The sequence below is a fragment of the Dromaius novaehollandiae genome, chromosome 2, assembly GCF_036370855.1.
Source record: "Dromaius novaehollandiae isolate bDroNov1 chromosome 2, bDroNov1.hap1, whole genome shotgun sequence".
NCBI classification, from domain to species: Eukaryota; Metazoa; Chordata; class Aves; order Casuariiformes; family Dromaiidae; genus Dromaius; species Dromaius novaehollandiae.
The window spans coordinates 1,294,490-1,318,573 of NC_088099.1; the positions used below are offsets into that span (position 1 = coordinate 1,294,490).

Here is a 24,084-nt window from a genome sequence, read left to right on the forward strand (position 1 = left end):
GGTTTTCTGGCTTTCAGTATGATTCCTTATACGTAGGACTTGAAAAATTACCTGACAGAAATTTTCCCGAAGACGGATACGTGTGTCTAGGCAGCCTTGCAGAAATCTTAGGAAGAGCATTAGCTAGGGCAAAGCTGAAGAAGAATGTCAAGGCGAAATGCTAGACAGACTAAATGTGCTCTATTTTTTATGTTTACCTCAGATTTGGGAGATAGTCATCTGTGTGGGTTTTTTTTTTTTCCTCCTTTGCTAGGTCTGGTTTAAGTAACCTGTGGACCAGTTTGCCTCTTGTTGCTCTGCTGGAGCTGTTGGTTTGGTTATTTGCGCAGCGGTCCTCTGAAATGGATGTGTGAACTGATCTGGGTTTAAAAATAAAAACAAAACGTGTTTAGAGGTGTGTTCTCGCGGTCTTTCCGCGTATCTATTCAGAGTGCAGCGCGTATAGTCGAATCAGCGCAATGGGGGACAGGTAATAATTCGAGTGAGCAGCTTAAACTATGTGTTTTGATAAAGAAATCATAATGATAGTGTAAAACTGTATCTTTGGTTTGACTTTTTATTGTTTTGACTGTGCCTTTTCCACTGTTTCTAGACTTTTGAGGAGGAGCATTTTCATTTTTTCATGATGGAATATCTACAACTTAATTTTATTAATTCTGAAATGACTTGGAACTGGCATCTGCCATTTTGCTGATGAGCTTTCTCAAGTCACATTATTAAAAGCATTAACAGTTATTCCTAACTCCACTTGTCCCTTGCTGTTGTCAGGGAAAACTATCTAGATGAGTTAGTTCTCACCTTAATATAGCCTAGCAGGGCTCCTGCCTGTAGGTCAGGGGTGGGAGCTTTCATTTCATAGATCAAAGCAGAACTCTTTTTGTTATAATTACTTTATGCTTACTGGTATTACTGATTAGAAAGATTAGATGGTTATATTTATTTTTTTAAGCTCCAGAAGGTAAACCGAATTGGGCTGAGAAGAAATCGTTAGTGGGCAAGTGAAATTCAAAATATTGCTGTATAAATTCCTTGAAAAGTAAGAAGAAGAACTAAAAATCCTTCTTTTGTGAAACGAGGAGATTGATAATTATTAGTAATATTTAAAGATGTAGCCCCAAACTCTAAATGGAATTGTTAATTCCTTTTTGAACTGTAGATAACCGACTTTAATTCTGCTTGAGAAATGCTGTTTTGTGTAGTGGATGCTTAATTCTTAATTTGTTTCCTGTGGTTCAAGTGGCAGTTTTGCTGTAGGTGTGTCAGATTTCAGGAAAGTACTTTGGGGATTACAGCTGACATATGCCCATCATACACTCTTAAAAACTGATATGTTTGCATCTCTGCGTTGCTAAAACCTTAACCTGTAGTATTGTGTCCAGCTCCGGAAGCACCAAGGATGTTGTGGCCCGATTGGAGGGGATGCAGAGACCAAGCCTGATCAAAGGCCCAGAAGTCATGGTGGGCGAGGAGAGGGGAAGAACGGCAATTATGCATCTTCCCGTTCTTGCCTCTAGATTAGACAGGTCTTCAAATGCAGGAGTGGAAGACAGTAATGTTCTCCCTGTCTCTAGAGTACAGCTCAAAAAATAGCAGGTTTAAATAGTAGCGTGAAAGACTTGCACAGACTATTAGAAAACTCCTTTTAACTGTGAGGAATGGCTTTCCTAGACAGTGCGTCAAATCTCTGTCAGTAGAGATTGTTGGTGATAAACTCTGTTAGGTGATGAGGTGGGTATTGTAACCCTGCTTTGCTGTTAGAGGAGGTACTGCTTTCCTGAGAAACAAGCTTTTGGGGCCTATGTCTTCTTCCTAGCTAAAGTGTTGACAGTGAGGACGGCCCTTCCACTGACACACAGAAAGATGGTGCGCTTTGAGAGTTTGTGTTGCAAAGGGGAGAAACAGCTGGTTGAGGATGCTTGTAAAGATGGAAGGAATATTGGGGATGACACCAAGAATAAGGACAGAAAATGCATATTCCAACCTTCTGTGTTCTTCCTTCTTTTGGTATGTGTAATGTATGTAACTTTTCTTGCTCTGATTCCCTGCACTGTACTTCTTCCCAGGCCTTGGACTGTAATTCAGAGGTTTGGGCTTCTCTTCCTTCTGAGTTGCAAACTGTATTTCCTGCTGTGGCTTTTAAGACCTGGAGGAGTTGAAGTCTTTCATAGCATTTGGGAAGATTAACTCTAGTGACATAAAGGTGTCCATTGTAAGTGGAAATCTGCAGTTCAAAGGTGGAGGAAAAACTGAGCAATTCACTTCGCACATATTGTGTTAATGCACAATGATTTCTAATACTATGTGCTGTTTAGGTAATGCCTTTGGCTTTAAGCAACAAATTGCTTATATTAAAATGGCTTGTCATAAAGAGGAATTATTTCTCGTGTTTAAAATGTTTTCCTAAAATATAGCGTGGTGGGTTTTTTGTTTTCGGGGGTTTTTTTGCATTCATACTGTTAAGGATGAAGAAAATGGACCTTAGTTGTAGTCCTTAGGGACAGTTCCCAGAGTGTTAAGCACATTCAGTTCTATATATTAGCTGGTAGGAGCTTCAGTGTCTTGTTTTATTTATTTATTTTTTTAAGACAGTATGGAGTGCTACGTCAAAGAGGGTAGGCTGGAAGAGCAGACAAAGCATGGGCCGTATGTACAGACGCAAACCATATTGCTGTGTGCTAGGTATTGCCTGGAAGGCTGGGCGGTTTGTGAGTATACGGGAAGCGCTTTTACTACTACCCAGTGTTCTGCGTAAAATTTTGTTTCCCTTTCACCACTAATAGCGTGCAGGGCTGCTGTAAGGCGTTAGATGGATGTCAGCGGAGCCCGTGTCCTGTTTTGCTGCAGGACAATGATGATAGGTGTGAGATGCCCTTATGCAGTTCTATTAATATGCCTCAACCCGGAGAGTGAGGAGGTATCATCCGTTTCTTGGCAGCTGTTATGAAATGGCAGTTGTTACGGCTGTAGCTGTCTGGTTGGAGACCACCTGCTTGTTCACTACGAGCCAGGAGCTGAATTTAGACGATTTGTAATTATCTTTCCGCCAGCTCTGACTTCTGCTGTTGGTGTTATCCTTATCAAGTGTTTCTTTACTGACTGACTTTGATTTAATCTGAGGGAGGGATTTCTGTGCATGTGTTTAGAGTTCCTTTGTGTTCGTGCCTTTAAGAAGGACATAAAAGGGAGTTATAACCTAAATCAGAATATTTTAATGCCTGTCTTCCTTTCTCTGTTGTTTAGTGATCTGAGCCTAGATGTTCTTTGTTTTGGGGGAAGGAAAGGATTTTGTGCATCAGTGCTACAACATAGAGCCATAATGGGGTTATTTAAGGTCAGTAGCCACATCAAAACTGGAAACTCAGACCTTCCCTTATGTCTGTGTGACAAAGGCTTTTCCAGTGCAGTTGTAACAGCAGATCTTGCTGATGAAGACAAAGTGTTGTCTTCTGCTAGTAGTTACTCTCTTCCTCAATGATTTGTGTTGCACTAAAAGGCTTCTGACCACGTATATTTTCTGCTTGCCAGCAGATGATACCAGCATAGCTTAAGGATGCGTGTCTTTTTTGTATTTCTCATTGTCAGAAAATCTTTGCAGCATAGATCGGGCTTTGGTATTTCAGCACTTAAAAATCCATTTATACCAAAGCTATGTGGCTAGTAACAGACATAATTTGTGTCTTTTAGAATTTACAGTTTAAAAGTCTTTTTTGCTGCAGAATCACTTTCAGCTTCTATCTGCTATGGAGAGTAGTGAAAAACTACAGCTGTGAGCTGCAGGTGTGTCATGACTTCATGTTCTGTGTTCCTCCCAAAACGCTGTATATCAACCAGGAAATAATCCTACTAATTTTGCTGACTTAAAGCCTTCAGCAAGATCCATTTGTGTTGTGGGTTTAGGGTACAGTGAGTGAATGAGGGGAGTCTTTGTGCTTCCTTTTGGAGATTTCCGCCCTTATGGTTCAGGAGAAACCTTGGGCAAAGAAGTGACTTTGCCTGTCTCAAAAAATTTGCAAGATATAGTCTAAAATAGAATCAGGGATTCCCAATGTTGTCTTCCTTTGTGATAGCTGGCCAGCTGTCAGTGCCTCCTGCAAGAGGTAGAGGTGGGATCTGCGTGTAAAGGAGTAAATGCCTGAAAAATTTCACATTTCTAAGAAAAGTTTCCCGAGTATGTTGTCAGGTAAATGCTTTTCTGAAGAAAAATATTTTAATTAAATAGAGTAAGTCCCTGCAAGAATACTACCTCTTCTGAATTCAGTTTTCAACTGAGGCAACAATACTGTGCGTTAAGTTGTCATATGCTTACAGTAGGCTGGAGCAATGCTCTTCAGCTCTTAAATCAAAAACACGTGCATCGCTTATTTTTGATTATAGTGTTGTCTCAATGACTTTCATTTACAAGTGCCAAAAAAAAAAAACCCTACTGAAACTCCCTAACCTTGCAATATTTCTGCATCAATTTTCATTTTCTGTTTTTGTTGGCTTGTTTGTGTGAAGACGTGTCTGTTCCTTCTCTGGTTATCTCCTCGTGATTTGTCTTCCCAACTTCTGTGGGATCCTCAAACTCCGGGTTGTGAGAACCTCAGCTAGAGTTATGCTCAAAGCAAGATACAATTTTCTTTCTAGGTGGCATAAAGAAGCTGTGAGGTGAAGTAGACTGTATGGATTGAGAAGCAGGCTAGTTGAATTCAAAGTTTTTTGGGTTGGTGATTGATTTTTTTTTTTTTTGGTAATGATTTTAAGTATGGAAATGCTTTATTCTGTTTCACAAGCTATTAATGGGAGCCATCAATACTTGTTGTCTTGTTGCATTTTATGGTTAAGTCACTTTTTCATTCAATGCTTTACTCATTTAAAATACTTTATTAAATTTAGTGCAAAAAGACTTTTACACTATATTAAAAAAAGCAAATGCAACAGTGCTGAGTTAATTTTTCCCTGTGAAATGAGTTATAATGGTTGAGGTCTTTTCTATTCACTAATGCTCTAATAATGAAGATTGTATAGCTTGAGAGAAGACATGTAAAAGTAGCTTTTGCATATTTTATCTTCCTGGAGTATGCCTACAATGCAAACTAAAGATGTAGTACTGCAGTGGACTCTGTTTAACTGAGAAAGCTTTTATATCTATTGATCTCTATATGTATTTAGACAAACTGCTGCAGTTAAGTGGGGAGACAATCTTAAATTACTGGTCTTAGCTTAGAACTACCAGCTTTGCTTTTTGGACATATTTAACAGGCAGGATATGTGAATGTGTTGAAGACCAAGGAGTAGTAAGGTTATTTAATATGAAGTCTGGCACTTGATTTGCTGTGTTTTTAGTTTCACTTTTGTATGCATCATAAAACTGTAGCTTAGTAATTACCTGATTTGCTCACATCTTTTAGCTTATATTTGCTTGATTGCATAGTAATAAGCATAACTGAACTGAAACGTCAAAAAGAGTTCTGGCAAATTTAGCAATAGGAGTTTAAGTATTATTCTTGCCTTCCTGGTGGAGAATCCTACCACCTGTAACAAAGGCAAAGGAAGGGGATGCTTCCCATTGAGCTGCAGGACTTGGTAAGTTAATGCAAAGACTTTGTTGGTTTTTTTTAAGTAAAGATGCTGAATTAACTAGGATACCTGAGTTAGTCATATGCTGTATTTTGCCATCGTCTGAGATCAGTAATTCCAACAAAAGACTACTTAAATTGCTCTGGTGAATTCAGCTGCAGCCAACTGGGAGCCTCTAGTCCAAAAATTATAAACACAGTAGTTGCTAGCTGAGAGGAACATGGACGTCCACAGGGTTTTAAAAGCCCTTAAGAGCAAAAGTCTTCAGGGCTGCTCTAGCAGGAAAAAAACCCTGACCATTACTGCTATTTCATATCTCTGTAGTAGCTGATGTGAATTGATAGGAATTCTTAATTGGATAAAATTGTCGCGGTTGCCTGCTTTTCATTGGGGGAAGGTAAGAAAAAGCTTTGGAAGTTTATCCTTCTGTTCTTTTATGGGGTCATATTTCCAGATCAGATTTTACAGCCATAGTAGGGCACCTGGCGAGTCTTCTGCTGCTGACTGGCTGGTTCATTTGAGTCACTAAGATTTAATTTCTCGGATACGTCTATCTGCCTCTTAACAAGTACTGAAAGAATTTGCATCTTCAGATACTTAAGTACTGTAAAATCATCATGGAAAAGTCATGCTCTTTATAGTGTATTTCACTACGTAGATGGTACTTTGGAAAGCTTAATTAGGTTTGACTGCTATTTAAAACAACAGATTTAAACTTCTGAAGGTTCTGGCTCACAGATCTCTTACGGGGCTTTGGGAGAATTTTGAAGGAAAAGTGAAGGCCTTATGGTTCATACTGTTACCCAGGTAAATGGCTGTAGAATAGCTAATACTACTGTATTGGATACTACTGGGATTAACCTGTAGTGGTGGTAGTAGTTCATTGCAGAAGGATTTTAAAAAGTTGCTGTGGAAGGCTTTGTGTATGTGTGGGCCAGAATTAGCCTGTTACTTTATTAGGAAGTACAAATCAGACTGAAGTAGTTGATCCGTATCTATAAAATACCAGTGGCCGTGATGAACTGATGATGATTCACAGGTATTTTTGATATATTTTAAGATTATAGCTTGAAAAATGTAGTTGTGCTTGGTGCCCCCCACCCTCAAGCACAGATAGCATCCTTACATCTTAACTGTGTTCGACAGCTGATATAGTAGTCTGGGGATTTGCTAAACCAGTCTTCATGTTTTACTGTCCTCTGTCCCAACTAAGCATGTGTTTTTGTTTTTGTTTTTTTCAGTATGTTCAAGCAGATGCTCCTACCAATAAAACTCTGGCTGGGCTGGTAGTGCAGCTGCTGCAGTTCCAGGAAGATGCCTTTGGAAAACATGTCACCAATCCTGCCTTCACAAAGCTTCCTGTGAGTATTAGAGTTAACCGCTGCTGTTACAATAGCATATTTCATTGTTTATCCAGTGTCTGTGCTGTTGGCCTGCTTCCAGCTGATTGGGAGGTCTGTGCTTATTCTGACGCTTTTGTCATCTCATTCTGTGGAGCGGGTGAAATAGAACAGCTCTTCTTTGTGAGAGCAGATTTTCAATTTAATATTCTCTCCACGTTTGCAAATTTCATGAATATTGTTGAAAGGTTTTAATATCTAGTGCATGTTCTTTGTAAACTGGTAAATTTAAAGTCAAATCTGTTCAGACTGATACACCCTAAACAGACCAACTAACATACTGTTTCTAAAGCAAACAAGTTTTAAGCAACAGAAATATTCAATGACAACTTCAAACCTGTAATGCTGTCAGATTTAATGTGTGTGTTGATTGCGCATAATTACCTAGTTAGTCTGGGTTAGTTTTTCAGTCACTCCAAGTATTGATAAGTTTTATTATTAAATATACAGAAAGAATATCAACATTTTGAGGTTTGCCTATGGTATTTAAACTTTAAACTTAGTACCACTTTACCAGTACTATTCCTAGTGATGCCATTCAGAGATTAGCCCTGTTGTGCTTGGAACCCTGTATAAAGATCACATCCAAACATGCTGGAAGTCTAAATGTCCGATAGAGACGAGAGGGATACAGCGAATGGTAAGGATAAAGTAACAAAGGGAGTTCAGTTGCGAAAGGCAAGGACTGCAGTATCCTCGTGGTATCAAGCATCCAGTCTGGTGATGTAGAGTGATCTTTTGTGGGCCAGGAAGACTGTCGTAAATATGTATGTAGGCATTGTGCACGTCGGCAGTGAAGTACAGAAGAATTTGAGATGAATTGCCATGTTGTAATCACCAGTTTAAATTAGTCCCTTACTTTAGAGAATTTACTGACTTGAAATAGTGAGAGCTGTGTGCCATCCGATAAATGTTACTGATCAGTAGTGTCTGAATGGAGTCATTGATTATCTTTGCCTCAGATGGCTCAGTGGGGACCCAGGACTGTGCAGTCTAGGATTCTGTTAGATGCACAGATTAAGTTGGGAATATTTATAACTGTTTAGTGTCATAAACTCAAGTTGTTTAGAAAGCAGTTGAAAGCACTCATCTGCTTTGGTCCACCAGTTTAGAATACTATCTTTTTATTTTGTGGTTAACTTTTTTTTTTTAAGATATGTTTTGTTCATGTACCTGTTTTTGTCAAGAGTGTGAATTCATGCTAACTAGAAATTCATGTTTTCTCCAGAAGAGAAGTTTTCACACTTACCTGTTGGGTGACTCTCTTGATGCTTAGGAGTGCACAAGGAAACACCACAAGATGCCACTCAGATGTAACTCACCCTCTCTCCCATTCTGATCACATGACTTCAGTGGTAATAACAAAACTTTAGACCTCTAGGATCAGAGGCGAATATTGTGGCGTTTTAGTTTGATATGGCAGTGTAGACCATAAAACTGTACCCATTTTCAGCAAGAAATTGCTAAATCATTTGAGTGCTGTCAAACCATAAATCAATTTGTCATACCTTAAAAAAAATAAAATCAGGTAATGAAGTTTTCAGTGGCGTTACAAATATATTTTTCATGTGTTTTACTATTTCTGTTGTTCTAAAGCTTTAATTGAATTTGCTTAGCTTCAGCTTACAGCAGTTGGATCTCTATGTTCTCGGTTGCCCATCTCGGTACTTCTGACAGAGGACAGCTCTTTGACGCATCTAACTTTATATTTTTTCTTATGAGGAAAAGCTATATGTACTCTTAAGAGTGGATTAGCTTTCACTTTTCTCAGCATGTAGGCATGTAATTCAAGATATTTTTTTAGACTGCTAAGGAGATTTTGTTGTTCTACCATAGCGCTTTGAAGAAGAGCCAGAATGCTTCAGTTCTGTACCACTACATCCGTCTTAGAGGGGAGGTGAAGGGAGATCTCAGATGATGTTGTTAATCTCCAAATAAAGCTATTTAAAGTCTTTCACTGAAAAGAAACTGAATGAGACTAAAGGAGGCTGAAAATTAGTAGCTGTCTTAGTGACTGCTCAGTATCACCATGTTCCTGGCAAGGGAGGCTCTTAAGTGAAAAATCAGTGAGGAGGAGGTCATGCTCATATGGAGGAAAGAACAAACAAAAAAGCCCCCAAAACATTGAAACTTTGAATGCTGTGTACCTGCACACTGAAGAGATCCTCAATTTGTCAGAGTTGCTCACAACTACCATCACTGAAGACCCCAGATAAGTCCCTTCTTTGCTGGTTACTGATTTCCATGAATACGCACTGCGGTGTTTCCCTTAGTAATGCAATTTATTTCAGATTAAGTGTTGCTCTTCAGAACTGCAGTTGCTGCAGAACACAGGGATGTGGCTCTCCAGGAGTGCTTGCTAAGGGGAATGTGTCACTCCAAGGTTGTTCTTCCTCCACTTCACATTAGAGTGCTTATACTTATTTTCCAGGTACTAACCTGTCTCGGGCCAGCATACCTCACGCTTTTTCTCTTAAGTGACTGCACTTCAACAGCGGAGCAGTCAGGCACAAAGGGAAGCTGATCTGTTCAGTCAGTATTCAAGGTACACTCCTCTGACCTGTACTGGATTAAAACCATCACAGTCTGCATTTATTGAAATAAACTTCATACCCTTTATTTAGTGCTTTGAGTGAATGAAATAGTTGGAGCTTGCACCCCACAGAGGGTTGTTAATACTTTAATTCCTGTTCCTGGCACGGATGCAGCACAGCACAGGATCTGTAAATGCATCTAAAGTCAATGGAAGACTGTTGTTACAGTGGACTTCAGTGCCTGTCTTCTAATTACTGCATTTAGATGCATATTATTCACCTTCATTAATTCTCAAAACCAAAAATTCTGATTAATTCTCTTAGTTTTGCATGTTTCAAATGAAGGTTATGCTAAGATACTTAGACTTTAGACAGACAGTTATGAAGCCAGCTGATCTTAATTGCCTTGTTATAACAAGGCTGGAGAGTTCCAAAAGGATTATGAGAAAGATTTTGTTGGGTAAACATGTTGAAGGGAATCTGGCTTATTATCAGTTATGTCTCTTCTGCAGAGCAGGTTTTGTTTAACTGGTAGAAGCTAATTCCTTTTATTAAAGTTGTACTCATTGCTACAAGCATAAGAGGGTCTTGGTGAAGTCTGCAAGACCGTTTAAAAAAGTGACCTATGTCTATGAGAGAAATTCGTATATTGTTTTTCATAGTTTAGTATTGGCTAATCTTTCCGTGTTTGGTAATAAAATCATAATTTGCCAAAGCCACTGTGATTACTGTCAGACTTGTGCCGCTGGGATTCCCGGGTTCCTGCGCCAGACCGCAGGACTGCCCTTCGGAAAGCCAAGGTAAAGACCTGCCCGTTCGGAGCCTAACGGCGCAGCCTGGTCGCCGAGAGACTTAATGTTGCCTCTTTGGAAACTCCTGTGGTCACTGATTACTTACTGTACTGTCAGGTTTTAATGCTTGAAGTGAGTGTGCTCTTGACGGTCAACTTGATGAGGGAGAAGCTGCACCAATTCCCCCCTCCTCCACCAAAAACAAACCCAAAAATCTGAAGTAGGGGGGAATTGGGTGGAACAGTCAGGTCAACAGATCCTAAAGCGCAGGTGAAGCTGGCTTTGCTGATGTGGTTTCATTCAGTTTGTCAGCAAAGACAGAGATGGTGATTCTGGATGACCATACATATATAGCAGCCTAACAGAATCGACAGCAATCTGCCTAAGTGTCACAAAAATATTGATTACAAGGGTGGTTTTTGGCTTTATGTTAGGCTGAATTTTTGTAGGGCAGCTGGAGTTTGCATGCACACGTGTGCATAGGCATGATGAAAGCCAGTATTCAGGGAGCCAGTAATATGTCAATAAAATCATTCAGTGTGTTTAAACATCTTGTTTCCATTCAAGCTTCTGATCAGAGGCTATCTCCAGAGTTGAATTTCTGCTCCAGCTGTAAAGGAGTTTAGTTGCAAAGAACGAGACTGAAATATATGCAACCCAAAAGTTGGCAGGTAGATGTATGGCAGCTTTGAAGTCTTTTTATTACTTTCTGTGTACAGTAGGGCTCTAAACAGATGGCACACCTGGAGCAGCTCTGTTCTTGTTGAATGGTCACGAAGGATCTCTTTTCTGGTGTTACTATACGCTGGTCTATCTGATACCTCGCAGAACTGCTTTGCTTTCCACTAGCAGTGCTGCAGCCAAGGAAAGGAATGCCTCATTTTAGTGCCCGTGCTACCGTTTTAGCGCTTCCTCATAGAGCTAAGACTGTCTGTAACTTGGTCGTTCTACTTTAGCAAATACTCCTGAAGTGTAATATAACCGAGTTTAAAGAAAATGACCCGTTCTTATCTAAGAAGTTAGCTAGAACCTAGGTCAGAAATGTTTCTAGTGTGAAAAATGAATCTGAAAGCCCTTCTGTCTGTGCTGTGTCTCCAGCTTTGTGCTTTCTCTAGTCAGCTCCAAGAAGGCAAAGCAAAACCAGAAAACTAGCGGTAACTGGAGCCAGCCATTAAACACCCCCCAGTTTTGTTTTGTGAATTGTACAAGTTCTTATTTTTATTGAAAAACACAAAATAGACTAGTCCTGGGCCCGTATGGTTAGCACACTTAGGGAAAGATATCTTTCCCTTCCTTTTCCAGTATATAGTTGGATGTTACATGCCAAATGGAGCAACATTAGAGGAGGTTAAGTCCAGCGTGCCGCTTGGCGTGGCCGTTACTGTACCCTTTCTGGAGCTGGGAGCTGCGGCTTTGCGTTCCTGTGAGCGGGACTTTGGTTAGTGAGGAGGCAGGGACATCCAGGGAGAATATCTGCTGCTCTTGTGGAAACCCATTTAGATGATAGACCCAATTCTGTCATTTCAGTTCTTGTTAGGGCAGCTTGCTTTAGGCATATCTGAAGCTGTCTGGGAAATGGACTTGTTTCCCTAAATAAACTTTTTTTAAGTCTTCTTGATTTTATATAAAAGCTACCAAAGCAGTTAAGTGCTGCATTTAATAGAAACAAGAAGTTATTCACAAGTCTTACTTTTAAGGCATGTTTGTAAACAAATTTCACTTCTTACAAGAAACTAAACCAACTTGAGCCATACCACAAAAAAGAGTGTTTTTTCTGTATTAGTCACATGAAAAAACAACATGCAACTACAAAGAGAAGGCCTGGTCGACAGGAACAGTTTCTTGTTATTTGCTCTGTCATGGTAATGTTGTATGTAGCTTCCTCTATAACTGGTTGGTTCATGAATGCTGTTGCATGTTTTCCTGAGTTTGAGTGAGAGGAGTTTGCTTTTTCCAAGCACATACAAACATTCTGACTGAAGATATCAGCAAGATAAATCCCCCCCAAAAAACATTTCAATCTAAAATCTGACAAAAATGGACAGTTCTTATGCAGCAAACAGTCGTACACACATTTCTAGAGAATGGACTTGGTGGGAATCAGTAGATTTTTTCAGTCTCAGTGCTATTTGAATTTCAGTTCTTGACTTCTGAGGGCACGTTTACTAATATGTGGCTTGGCTGTACTGTCTGAATAGTAAGGTAAAGAAATTATTTGATTTGAGCGTTTTAGGGTAGATCTGCACAGTGATCTCTTCAGATCCTCACAAACTGAAATGTTTATTATGGTGGAGGAGGGAAGTGAATGGAAATCTTTAAAACCTGGGTTCCTTATTCACTGTTGCTCCTAGTTCTTCATTTCTACTGATTTGTTTTTGTCTGTTCGATATAGGTTAAGACGTTCTTAACTGATTGCTAAGATTCTCATTTTAATTTACTGCAAAATGGATGTTCAAAGGGCAGCTCTGATTTGTGTTTCTTTATAGTTGTGGAAGTTATTTTTTTTTCTCCAAATATTCATAGAAGAAAGGACTAATAGCTTCAGATGTTTCAGGTTGATATCTGCTTGCATACATGAAGAAATCCACTTGAACTTAATCTTGTTCTTGAAATGTTTTGAAAGGAGAACATAAAGCTATGAAGTGATTCTCTGAAAACTAAACTATGCGTTTGATAAGTCAGATGTCTAAAACTGCTGACTGCAATCAATGTGAAGACACACTTGTTAATGATTACGTAGAAGTGAATTTCACTGTTTTCACTTTTCTTTTTGGTTTCAGGCAAAGTGCTTCATGGATTTCAAAGCTGGAGGTACATTATGTCACATTCTTGGTGCTGCTTACAAATATAAGAATGAACAGGGCTGGTAAGTTTTCACTTTGATTTATACACTTTTTGCATGAAATTAAACACATGAAATGCCTATGCAAACTACTTAAAGTTAATACTTTCTGGAGAATTGGGTAGGCAAGGGAGTTGGAGATGGGAAGAGGAGATTTTTTTTTTTTCCCCCTCCCTGTTTTGCTCATGGTAGCTTTTTTTTGAGAGACACCCCGCTCACCCCCAGCTTTAAAGATAAGTTGTCCAAGTTTGAGCTCTTGAGCCTCCAGGCTGGGAATTAGATTACAAACTTGAGACTTTTTTTGCCATTTATTTGCTGTATGGCCAAGCAAACTAACCAGTATCTTAGAATCTCTGCTGTCTGTAAGATGGAAATCTTTGTTGTTGTATCAAGTATAAGGATTTAGTTACTACTGGGAAAATACCAAGCATAGCATAGCTACTAGTAAATATTAAGTATTCAGTTGCTTATTGGCCTCCACAAATGAGGTGTAAATAGTGTAGAAACATTGCCCATGTAGCTACTGATACTGATATTACAGCTACTCATGTCACATCCCAGTAGTGTTATGACTTGTGTGTTTCTAAGTTATAATCCTGTTCCCAAGAGGGCAGTATCATAAATTACTATATTCGAGAACATTGGAAAAAGTTTGAGGATGAAAAGTCATTAGCTAAAAGTAAGCAGTGACTGTTCTTGTACAGCTATTTGAATAGTTCCTGTTCTCACGTTGTTGATCTGTAACAGCGTTCCTGGAATTGGATATGTTTCTGTGACCCGCAAGAGCAAATTAAAAGGCAAAAAATTTAGTATGGTTGTTTTTTTTAGGAGTTATTTGTACTCATATCAGCTAATTGGATATATGAGGTGGAAGTAATCAGAGAGCTAGTATGAGTGACTGCTGTCAGAAGTCTTTTTTCTTACTCTGACACTGCTATCATCCAGGACATGATACCTGCTTGTAATGTTCCGTGTGCCATATTGTTCAGGAGTGTCTTGCTACCCATTTGCTGTAAAGGTAGTAGAGTTCAATGGCTCCTGCTTCATGATATTTAAGCATTCCCACTTTTTTCCAAACAAATTAAGTTTTCAGTCGTTGAAACTTGAGAGCGAAGCTCAGATGTATGGCTGCCTCCTCTCTTCTCACTCTCTTGCTGATTCCTCAAAACTAGTGGGTAGTGTCTTGTGTTTGTGCATGTGGGATGTAGAGGGAAGTAATACTTGAATTTAACTCTGAGGTTCAGACTTAGAGCTTGGAATGTATCCTTCACTGACTCAAACAAATAATATGTGGTGTTTTGCCTGAAACATGATTTTTTTTTTTTTTAATGGTATGCATTGTCACTCTTGCTTAACCTGTTTGTGAATGATCTGTCTTATAGGAGAAGTACGTTTCCTCGTCATAATAGGTATGTCTGAAAAATGCACTTATCCAGTGCACCTGGACATACCTTGTCTATCACTGCAATTCAAATAGTTGTTTGCTAAAACCTGTTAGAGGGCATCAGTTAAACCAGGAACTGGAAGAGTTAGTGCTGTTGTTTTATCCAGATAGGCTACTACGAAGTGCTGTTTCTTAATATATTGACATGCTTCTCTTAGATTATGGGATTCAAGAGCAGGCAAAATCATGGGGGAATGTATAGCTATACTTATTTGCATATATTTGGTGTTTATATTCAACCTTGAAACTTTATTACATCTACTTGAGTAGCATGCGTTTTGAACACACTATGAAGCTGTCAATGTATGAATACTGGGGAGAGATCACCTGATCTTGAATGTTAAAATCCTATGTATTATAGATGTAAAATACCTTAATAATGTATTAATATATTAAAAATGTATCTCTTTTGTGTTGTGCAGTGAGCTGACAGACTTCTTGATGACTTGTCCTACCGCTAGAAGTCAATATAGAAAATCTTCAACACGCACAACCACTATTTAGAGAGATCATGACTTTCTTTTAAAAATTGAAAGATGAATCTAATAAATACAGCAGAATATTACCTTGTTTGCCAGGTCATTAGGGTGGAGGGAGGAATCTGTAACACTGCTTGAAGATAGAGACCGCTAATTGCAGAAACAGCCATTCACTAATAGCGAATGATGCTAGTGATGCACAACACCAGAGCATATTTATGTAGAACCATCTATTTGGGCAACTTCGTTTTGAAAACGCTATAGAGTTTCAAATGAAGGGAAACATGGTGGTCTCAGCTGAAGTGTCTTTGTTTAACTTAGTATAATGTTAATGTGATATTACAGTTGTGTGGTAATGGGCTTTGTGACTAAAAATCAATCTTGCTTTGATTTACCTTCATTGTATATTTATAAACTGTAAAAATTGATTTGATGTGTTACTGGAAACAAGCTCATGTTTAAAAGAAATTATCATTAAGATATGGGCACAGGAATAAAGTCTTGCAGGGTAAGTTGAGATATTAACTTAAAGCACAGCAGTCACTCCACAGTAATTACATGCACGTTCTTTCATGGTGCTAAATGCCAAGAGTGCTTGTGACTTTTATATGCTGAAATCCCTTCTGCTTGTATTGCCACTCCTGAACACTGACTCAGTGCCCCAGTTAAGAGCGTTATCAGAGTATTTTGGCAGCTTTTTTCCAAAACTTTTGAGGTATAGAAGTGCACGAGGCGGTGTCTTCTAGGAGCCAGCAACCTGATTATCTGAATAGATCTTGCTGGGGAAAAGGCTGAATCATTAAAGGTCAGGACCAGCTCAATTCCAGAGGCACCTGCAGTGCTGTTTACCCCTCGCTAGTGACTGTGAATCTGTGTGATAGTGCTAATTCAGATACCTGCAGGAGCTGAATTTAGCACTGATGCCAGTCATTTGCCATTACTGTCCTAATCTTTCAGGTTCTTAAGGGATGCTGTTCAAATGCTTAATTGAGTTGATTCATCCATGACTTCTGAATGTGTGTGGCTTTCACATGGGTGCGGCAGCCTGCTTTTTGGAGGGCTTTTGTCCTACTCCCTTCCCCAGTAGAAAGTAGAAGATGTTGGGTTTTTTCCCCATCATTCATGATAGGTGCTTAGACGTGCATTGTTAGTTTGAAATTTTCATTACTCTTATCGGTGAAGTAGAGAACTTACCAAAGTACCCAGTAAAGACAATCATAAAATGCATACAAGGATTATTAGCTACATATATGCTGTGTGGGGGATGGCTTGTTCTCAAATAAATATATGTGTGGTTTAGAAAATCACAGGGGAAAATGCATTGCTGTGTTCTTCCTGGATTAGGATCTGGGACTGACGAATGGGTGCTATTAATAATAAGAGAAACATGAACACTTGCTCATGTGTTATTTCCTGTGGTTGTTGAAATCCATCTTGGGCATCTGAGTGTTTTCATTTAATTATCCTGTGTGACCGTTGTGAAGTGCACAGCCCTGCCACAGGGTTTTGTTGGAGAATTTCAACCTTCATTTTTCCAATTGACAAATTGGTTGCATTTGTTGATTGGTATTGTGATATTCGTGCTTAGGAGGGCTGCCAAGTGGAGTAAAACTATATTTGAGATTGTGCTTTAAGTGTTACTATACTGAATGTTCTTATGTAGCTACTACAGTCAACTGTTTTTTGTGTGAAACATGAAAGCTTCTTTACTATGGAATGTAGGAAAGTTGAATTCTTTAATATTTTTGAATCACTTTCCTCAACAGGCGGAGGTTTGACCTGCAGAATCCATCCCGAATGGATCGAAATGTGGAGATGTTCATGAACATTGAGAAAACACTAGTGCAGGCAAGAAACTTGTATCCAAAAACATCTGGTTTCTCCCTCTCTCTCATATGCCCCCCCTGCACATGCTTGGGGAAAATGATTCACTAGGTAGGATGATGCATTCCCAGTGTCTCAGTGTTGCTTTGGCAGTACCACCTTTAGCATTGACTAACTGGTTCTGGACATACCCATTTGGTTATTGACTTTCTGCAGACTTTCAGCTTTTTAGTGGATTTGACTATTTTTTCTGATTGGGAGACATGCTAAACTCTTACTTGTCTTGTCTGAACTATGGAATTATTGCCAGAAGATAGTAGGTAGCAGCTGAATGGAGTCTAACTTCAAGTTAAAATGTAGATGTTTTTACTTCTGTGTGTGAAAAAGAGTATTTTTCTCTGACTCTAAAACCAAGGTCAGTGTGTATAATATATTCAAGATGGAAGTTTCTGGTGCATGTCAAAAATGGAAATAGGAGAAAGCACAGTGAAAAGCAATAATACTATTTTATTAAAAACCTTTTTTTTAATATGTAATTAAGCACATGTTAAGGCCCAAAATAAAATGAATGGATAGCTGTCACTATCCTAGAAATGCAAGAATCTGCACATCGGTACAATAGGACAGATTCTGATTTGGACCTTGACGCACAGGGGACTTAAATTCCTTTTCATGGGAAGTCTTCTAGGACATGTCCAAAGTACTTTGATTTCAAAGGCATGATTTTCATTAAAGATGTTGTGAAAGCAAAAACATAAGAACAGCTACACTAGGTCAAGTTCCCTTCACTCTTTTTAATGTTTCTGGCAGTGCTAACAGTAGATTTGCAGAGGCGAGAAGGAACCACAGCACAAGACGATGTAATGGGGAGATGTGCAAGGGAATTGTTGTCTTGGGCATTTCTGGAGCCAGAAGTAGTGTGCCGTATCGCAAGTTGACATGTCTAGTTCATTTTGAGCTTTTTCACTACCAATGTCTGAATATAGGATTTTTTCTGATGAAGTCACAGGTGTCCTACTGGTTTCTTACTTAACTTCCTATTCTTTGCTCTAGAACAATTGTCTGAGTAGACCAACCATCTACCTCATTCCAGATATAGAATTGAAGTTGGCTAATAAATTGAAGGACATTGTCAAACGTCACCAGGTAACTATTGTATAGCATATCTTAAACGTTTTATCAGTTGTCTTCAAAGTAAAATAAAGTGGATTTGTTTGCCTTCAACTTACCAGTTGCATTTGGATTGTGTCTGGCAACACAAGACAGCAGGAACAAATCACTTAAGACCCCAAGTTCATCATTTGTAAAATGCCATTATTAGTTATCTTTACGTGGAAATTGAAGCATAACTCTGCTTGTTCTAAAAGTAGATCTAAAATTGCTATTAAGCGTAAAGTAGTAATCAGAATGAGTTTTATGCTGTCTCAATGAGTTGGCTTTGGGCCCTAGCTGATTTAATGCTGCAGAAGAATGCATGCTAATTTAAAACAAAGCTTGCAGTCTGTCAAAATCTCAGGCCAAAGAAGGTAGTGTGTAATACAGCTATTCCAGATATGTGGGAACAAGCTGCATAAAGTAATTTTGTTCTTAAAATAATCACTACTTTTTTTTTTTACTGTATTTACTTGCTTTTTTTCTTCCTTGTGTTGAACAGAAATCTCTTGCTTATTAGATGATGAGAATATTTCCAGGAGAATCAACCTCTTGTTGTTGTAATTTAATCTACCAATGACTTTGGGAGCTTATTTATTACTGAATAATTTGGGGGGCTGACCTGCTGGAGTAGCAGCTCCAGTTACACCTGGAGTACTGGTTCCAGTTTTGGGCTCACCAGTACAAGAGAGACATGGAGCTACAGGAGTGAGTCCAGTGAAGGGCTACTGAGATGATGAAGGGACTGGAGCGTCCCTCATATGAGAGGCTGAGAGAGCTGGGGCTGTTGAGCATGGAGAAAAGAAGGATGGGAGGATTTAATCAATGCAGGAGGGTGTAAAGAGGATGGGGCCAGGCTATTCTCAGTGGTGCCCAGTGACAGGACAAGAGGCATCGGGCACAAACTGAACGTAAGGAAAAACACGTTTTTCCTGGGAGGGTGACTGAGCACTGGCACAGGCTGCCCAGAGAGGTTGTGGAGTCTCCATCCTTGGAGATGTTCAGAAGCCTCCTGGACAGGGTCCTGGGCAACGTGCTCTATATGACCCTGCTGGAGCAGGGGGTTGGACTGGACAATCTCTAAAGGTCCCTTCCAAACTCAGATGTTCTGTTCAGTTTATGATGGCTTGAACAGGATTAATAGCTTCCCTCTCTTAAAAATGTAAATGCCCTTTTTACTTCTTTTGAAATAAATGTTTTGGAATGTGAACTCTAATTTTGATGGGTAAAACCGAGTCAAGAACTGGCTCCGGATGAGAGCTGTAAAGTGATTACTACCTGTTATAGGCTGTGTAAGAGTAGATGCTTAGAGGAAGTTAAAACGACTTTGAAAACAGTGATGCAAGGAAAAGGACAACTGTGTTAAATGACCTGGAAACTCTCAAAGTCTTTTTGTTTCCATGTTACATTAATAGGTTGTAAAATGCCTTTTATAAAAAATATACTAAAGATCCTTTCTATTTTTTTGAATCAAAAGATCTCTTAAGTAATGTTAATGATATATTTTATGTATTTTCCACTGATCTGTGAATCTGCTCCTCAGGCAGGTACCATCTGGTGACTTTTTTTGTCACAGAATGTTATTTTCATCGAAGTGCAGTGCAGCACTTGTCCCACAGCTGGCCACACAATGCTCCTTTTATTCCCCTCTATAAATCATGGAAGCTACTTATCAAATTACTGAGCGAGATGGTCTCGTAGCCTTTTCTGTTATAATAATTCACTGCTATAGCGAAAGCAAATGGTTTCTTTTCCAGATTAGATGTTTCCTGTGTTATGATTATGAACCATAATCTCAATTTTATAGTTGTGTAATTTTTCATCAGTTACTCTTTAATTATTCAGCTGAATAAGGATGCTTACTATTGCTTAAATTAGGGTTACTGATTCAGTTTTTCCTTCATAAATTTAGGAATTTTTTCTGTAGTCAAAGCATGGTGTATCCATGAATGATTTGAGAGACTTTAAGGACAAAACTGCCTTCTTTAAAAGAGATGTGAAGAATTGAAAATATAAATTGTTCTTAACTCTGTATGGTTTTTTTTTCCCCCCTTTATCCTGTCTGGATTCTCGTCATGTTCTTGCGTTGATACCTGTGCTAGCTCATTGTCTTGATTTTTACCCGTTGTAATCTCATCTTCGTCCTGCCCCATCCCTAGTAACTAGAACACGCTTCTCTAGTGTTTCCAAGTCCTAGCTGTCCTGACTGCAGTCTATGCAGAGGAATAACGTATCCCTTACCCCAGCGCAGTGGCTAGTGTCAACTTTGGACATATTTAAAAATAAAAAGGCCTTTTTTCTTTTTTTATCAACTTCCTTCCTTTTGATGCTGGTGGCTGTCTTCCAAATAAGTTGTTCACAGATTTTTTCTTCTAACTTGTCCCGTGAACTGTTAAGTCCTTTAAATAAATCTGTCAAATATTTATGGAATATAAATTGTGTACAACATTTTCACACAAACTTATTTCAAAACATAACTCCTCCTCTGGAGAAGAATTTGCAGGCTTTAAATCTATGAAATTCTGCTCCTTGGAAAATCCTTGGAAAAGACTCTGTCCATATAGAGACTAGAGGTGTCCCTATATACATATGTCTCCCACAGCATGTGGGAGAATCCTGATGGTTTTCAGTGTGAGGGAAGTACAGAGTTTTTAATTGACCGCATGAAGCAGTATTATGTACTTAACAGGTATCTAGTATTAGGTACTTATGTAACAGGTATCTAATTATAGCAGAATTTTATTCTATGATGACATAGGTCCAGCCAGAATATAATTATGGCCTACATTCATATGTAGAGAAGTTGCTTTATATACCATTGTTTGTGGCATCTCCATAAGCATGAAAAGTATACTTGTTACCTCTCATAGGTCCAAAAAAATTTGTCCTAAATCAACCTGAAGAGAAAGTGTGCTCTTATTTGAATATTTGACAAATGGTTATGTGAGGTTAGTGTTATTGATTTCCCCCCCCCCCCCCCATTTTTTTTATGATTTAGGAGGCTTCCCCCTCCACCCAGGACAGGGTTTTCTACTTTGCCTTTATATAGACTTTCTTAAATACTAAGGATGACCAATTCAATACAGCCACTTCTAGTTCCTATTAATTAGTCTTTATATTACATAGGTTATAATATTCAGGAATTGGTTTGGATCAAATTATGTACTTAGTGGAAAAGATGTTAGAGATGCTTTCTTATAAAATATTCACGAGTAGACTTGGATGAATTGATAGTTAAAGACATGCATAGAGAAATGGGGCAGAAGGAACCAGAAGGAGGAAGGATTTGAACTGAAAAGGGCAAGAGAAGACAAAGTAGCTTGTGAGCAGTCTCTTAAGATAATTGCCTTTTTCTGTCACTTTTCAGAGATGGTATTCTTAGTTGTTGCATTGAAAATCAACCTTGAATATTTCTAGGTTGCCTGGGCTGTGGATGAAAAGAAACAATGGAGAGGCTTAAGGGAGTGTTTTGATGTGCTGAAGGTTTCTAATGCAGTGTTTCTTTTCTCCTTCCATCTTCCCCACAGGGAACAGTAACTGAAGAGAAGTCAAAGGCTACCCACCATGTTTATCCAAGTCCTACCTCACTGGATGATGGTAAAGTTGCTTTCTGTGTGGGGTTTTTTTTTTCCTTAAGTGGAAGTAATCTTGTAAGAAAATTCCTTTAGCACCTATGGGAGCTTTCACACAGACTGTACTCAGCCTGCTTCTGAGATCCACTTAAAAAGTATTTCTAGGATTAACAACTGCAAATAAATTCACTGTGTCCTGCTTCTAACTATCTGGTATAATATTCCAATTTTTTAATAGGTATAACATTTTCTGGAAAGATGTGTAACACTAATATTCTTCAGTGGTTGGATGGGAGGTTGAGATGTTAGTTGTTATTGCGGAATAGAGATTTCAGCATTATACAAAGTTGATAGATGCCCCAAGTAACTTACAGGCTGGAGGGGAACAAAGCTAAAGGTCTGGAAGAAATAAAGAAGAAATTAACTTAGATAAAAAATTTGAAAGGATGGGTAATGAAAGTTAGGGGGCTTAAAACTAAAGTTTCCATTGTGGATTTTTTCTTTTTTTCTTCCTTGGTGTTTCCCAGTATTTTATATTGACCCCTTATTTTTAGGTATGCGAGCCATAAAATTGGAATCGATACCAAGTTAAGCATTGGGATTTCATGAGTGAATTGAAGTAACGCAGTAATAATTTGAGAAGGAATTGCAAGTGTGTAAGAATAGGTCAAAATGTTGAGTATTGCAGCGTTTGTCTTATTGGGAGACACTACTAGGAGTCAACTAGATGTATGATACGTAGCACAGGTGCTAAAAATAAATGAAAACTCCTTCTGCCATGCTCTGCTCTTTCCAGGTGACAGACTGCGAAAACTGGTCTATCTACCTTGTCAAACCTCAGGCAATGATGAATGTAATAACAAGTAGATTTGAAAAAGTGAGGTGGTTGGCGTAATTATAATGAAATCTACCTCTCTATGAAGTACATAGCTTCCACAAAAGCAGCTTAACAGTTACAGCAACTGCAGTGAAACTGAGCTGTTAAGCTATTATTGTCTAGTGGATCATTGTTGCTGAGTCTTAACTTCACTGACATAACTTAAGATTTTTCTGTTATGCCCTGGCATCTGATCTCCACTAGATGGAAGTATTCGCTTCCATATGGGAATGATGGTGGATTGTTTGTCCTCTGGTGCTTGTCTATATATGTTCTGTACTTCTGGGAATATAAGGCCTACTCACAGATGTGTATTTAATTTTAACCACTTCAACTTTTTGGGAAAAAATTAAACACAGTGGGTCCTATCTGTCTTATGTTCAATGAGCATGTGGGTGTGCTAGAGAGCTCTCTTTAATCCCTGATTATGCTAAGATGAGACAACAGCCACGAATTCAAGGAGTGTAGTATTATACAGCTTCAAATCCTCTGGATCTTCCTCTTCTAGTCCCACTTTGGGCAATATTCTCAAACTGTGCTCTTTCTCCCCCTTTGTTGTTGAATTGAGGAAAGATGGATTTGATTTGGAGGGGTAGGTTGTTGCATTATCTCAGAGGTGCAGTTTGAAAACAAAATCAACTTTAAAACACCAGTGAAGCTGAACTTGCACTTTATTGCAATGTTAGCAAAATACCAGCGTTGCTCAGTAGGCCTGTGTTAACTTGAAGTTCTTATCAACAGTGGTGTGACAGAAGACAGTTGAAATCGAAGCCTCACCAGGCCGTGGGTCTCTTGGAAGTATTGTAGTAAAGTCAGTTTCACTCCCTTCTCTTCCCCACTCCCCCCTCCGAAATTCTTCCTTCAGAACTTTTTATTTTGTCTTTTTAATAACCTGTTAAGAGTAGAATTTAATAGTGGGAAAACGGTCCTGTGGAATAAGTGTAAACCAGTAAGAGAGGTTACTGAGGTGATTCAGAACTCTGAGCAGAATACAGAAAGAGAGAGGGGAGAGACCTACCAGCTGACAAGAACACATTTTGGGAGAAATTTAGACTTTTCAGTTATACAGTGATTAAAAGTATTTGTCCCAAAGGACTGGAGGACCTCTCTCTTTCCACATTTTTGTTGTCTTTACTGAATGCCATCTTGGAGGATTTCCTTTACCCCGTTACGAGGTCCGGGCCCGAGGAGCCAGAGCACTTGGGAGATGTGGTAGGACAACATGAGCTGGTAGAAAAGTGTTTCCAATGTTTCCACCTGTCAGCCAGAAACTGTGCTTTTGCTTCTGGTTTTGGGTCTGTTGAGAAACAGATGACTGTTTCAAACCCTACTGGATCTTAAACTTGAGTGAGTTAGGTTATCAGTATATCACCAAGGATGGAAATGATTTTAGCATTAAAGTGATTTTACTGATATAACATCTGTGCAGTGTACTGGCAGAGCACATGCCTGTTTTAAATGTGGCAAAGATAATGCAGGCAAATTTCTTTTACTAAACGGGTCAGGCCACTCTACACTTTAAACAAAGATGATTGCAATAACCTTGCGGTTAACTATGGAAATGCAAAATAGTGTTTAAATTGTTTCACAGTCTGCTGAACCTGATGTTA

The 24,084-nt window shown here is 38.9% G+C and overlaps 1 protein-coding gene across 2 annotated transcripts in view; it reads left to right on the forward strand.

The window, feature by feature from the left end:
- SMARCC1 (SWI/SNF related, matrix associated, actin dependent regulator of chromatin subfamily c member 1) overlaps positions 1-24,084 on the forward strand; it is a 99,321-nt gene that overhangs the window by 890 nt on the left and 74,347 nt on the right. Inside the window, exons 2-7 of one of the 2 annotated variants that reach the window (XM_064505619.1) lie at positions 6,801-6,920; positions 13,065-13,150; positions 14,509-14,535; positions 16,816-16,897; positions 17,927-18,019; positions 21,553-21,622. In XM_064505619.1, coding sequence (XP_064361689.1) covers positions 6,801-6,920; positions 13,065-13,150; positions 14,509-14,535; positions 16,816-16,897; positions 17,927-18,019; positions 21,553-21,622 — 478 coding nt within the window. The remainder of the gene's footprint in view (positions 1-6,800; positions 6,921-13,064; positions 13,151-14,508; positions 14,536-16,815; positions 16,898-17,926; positions 18,020-21,552; positions 21,623-24,084) is intronic. The other variant, XM_064505621.1, reaches the window with a different exon arrangement.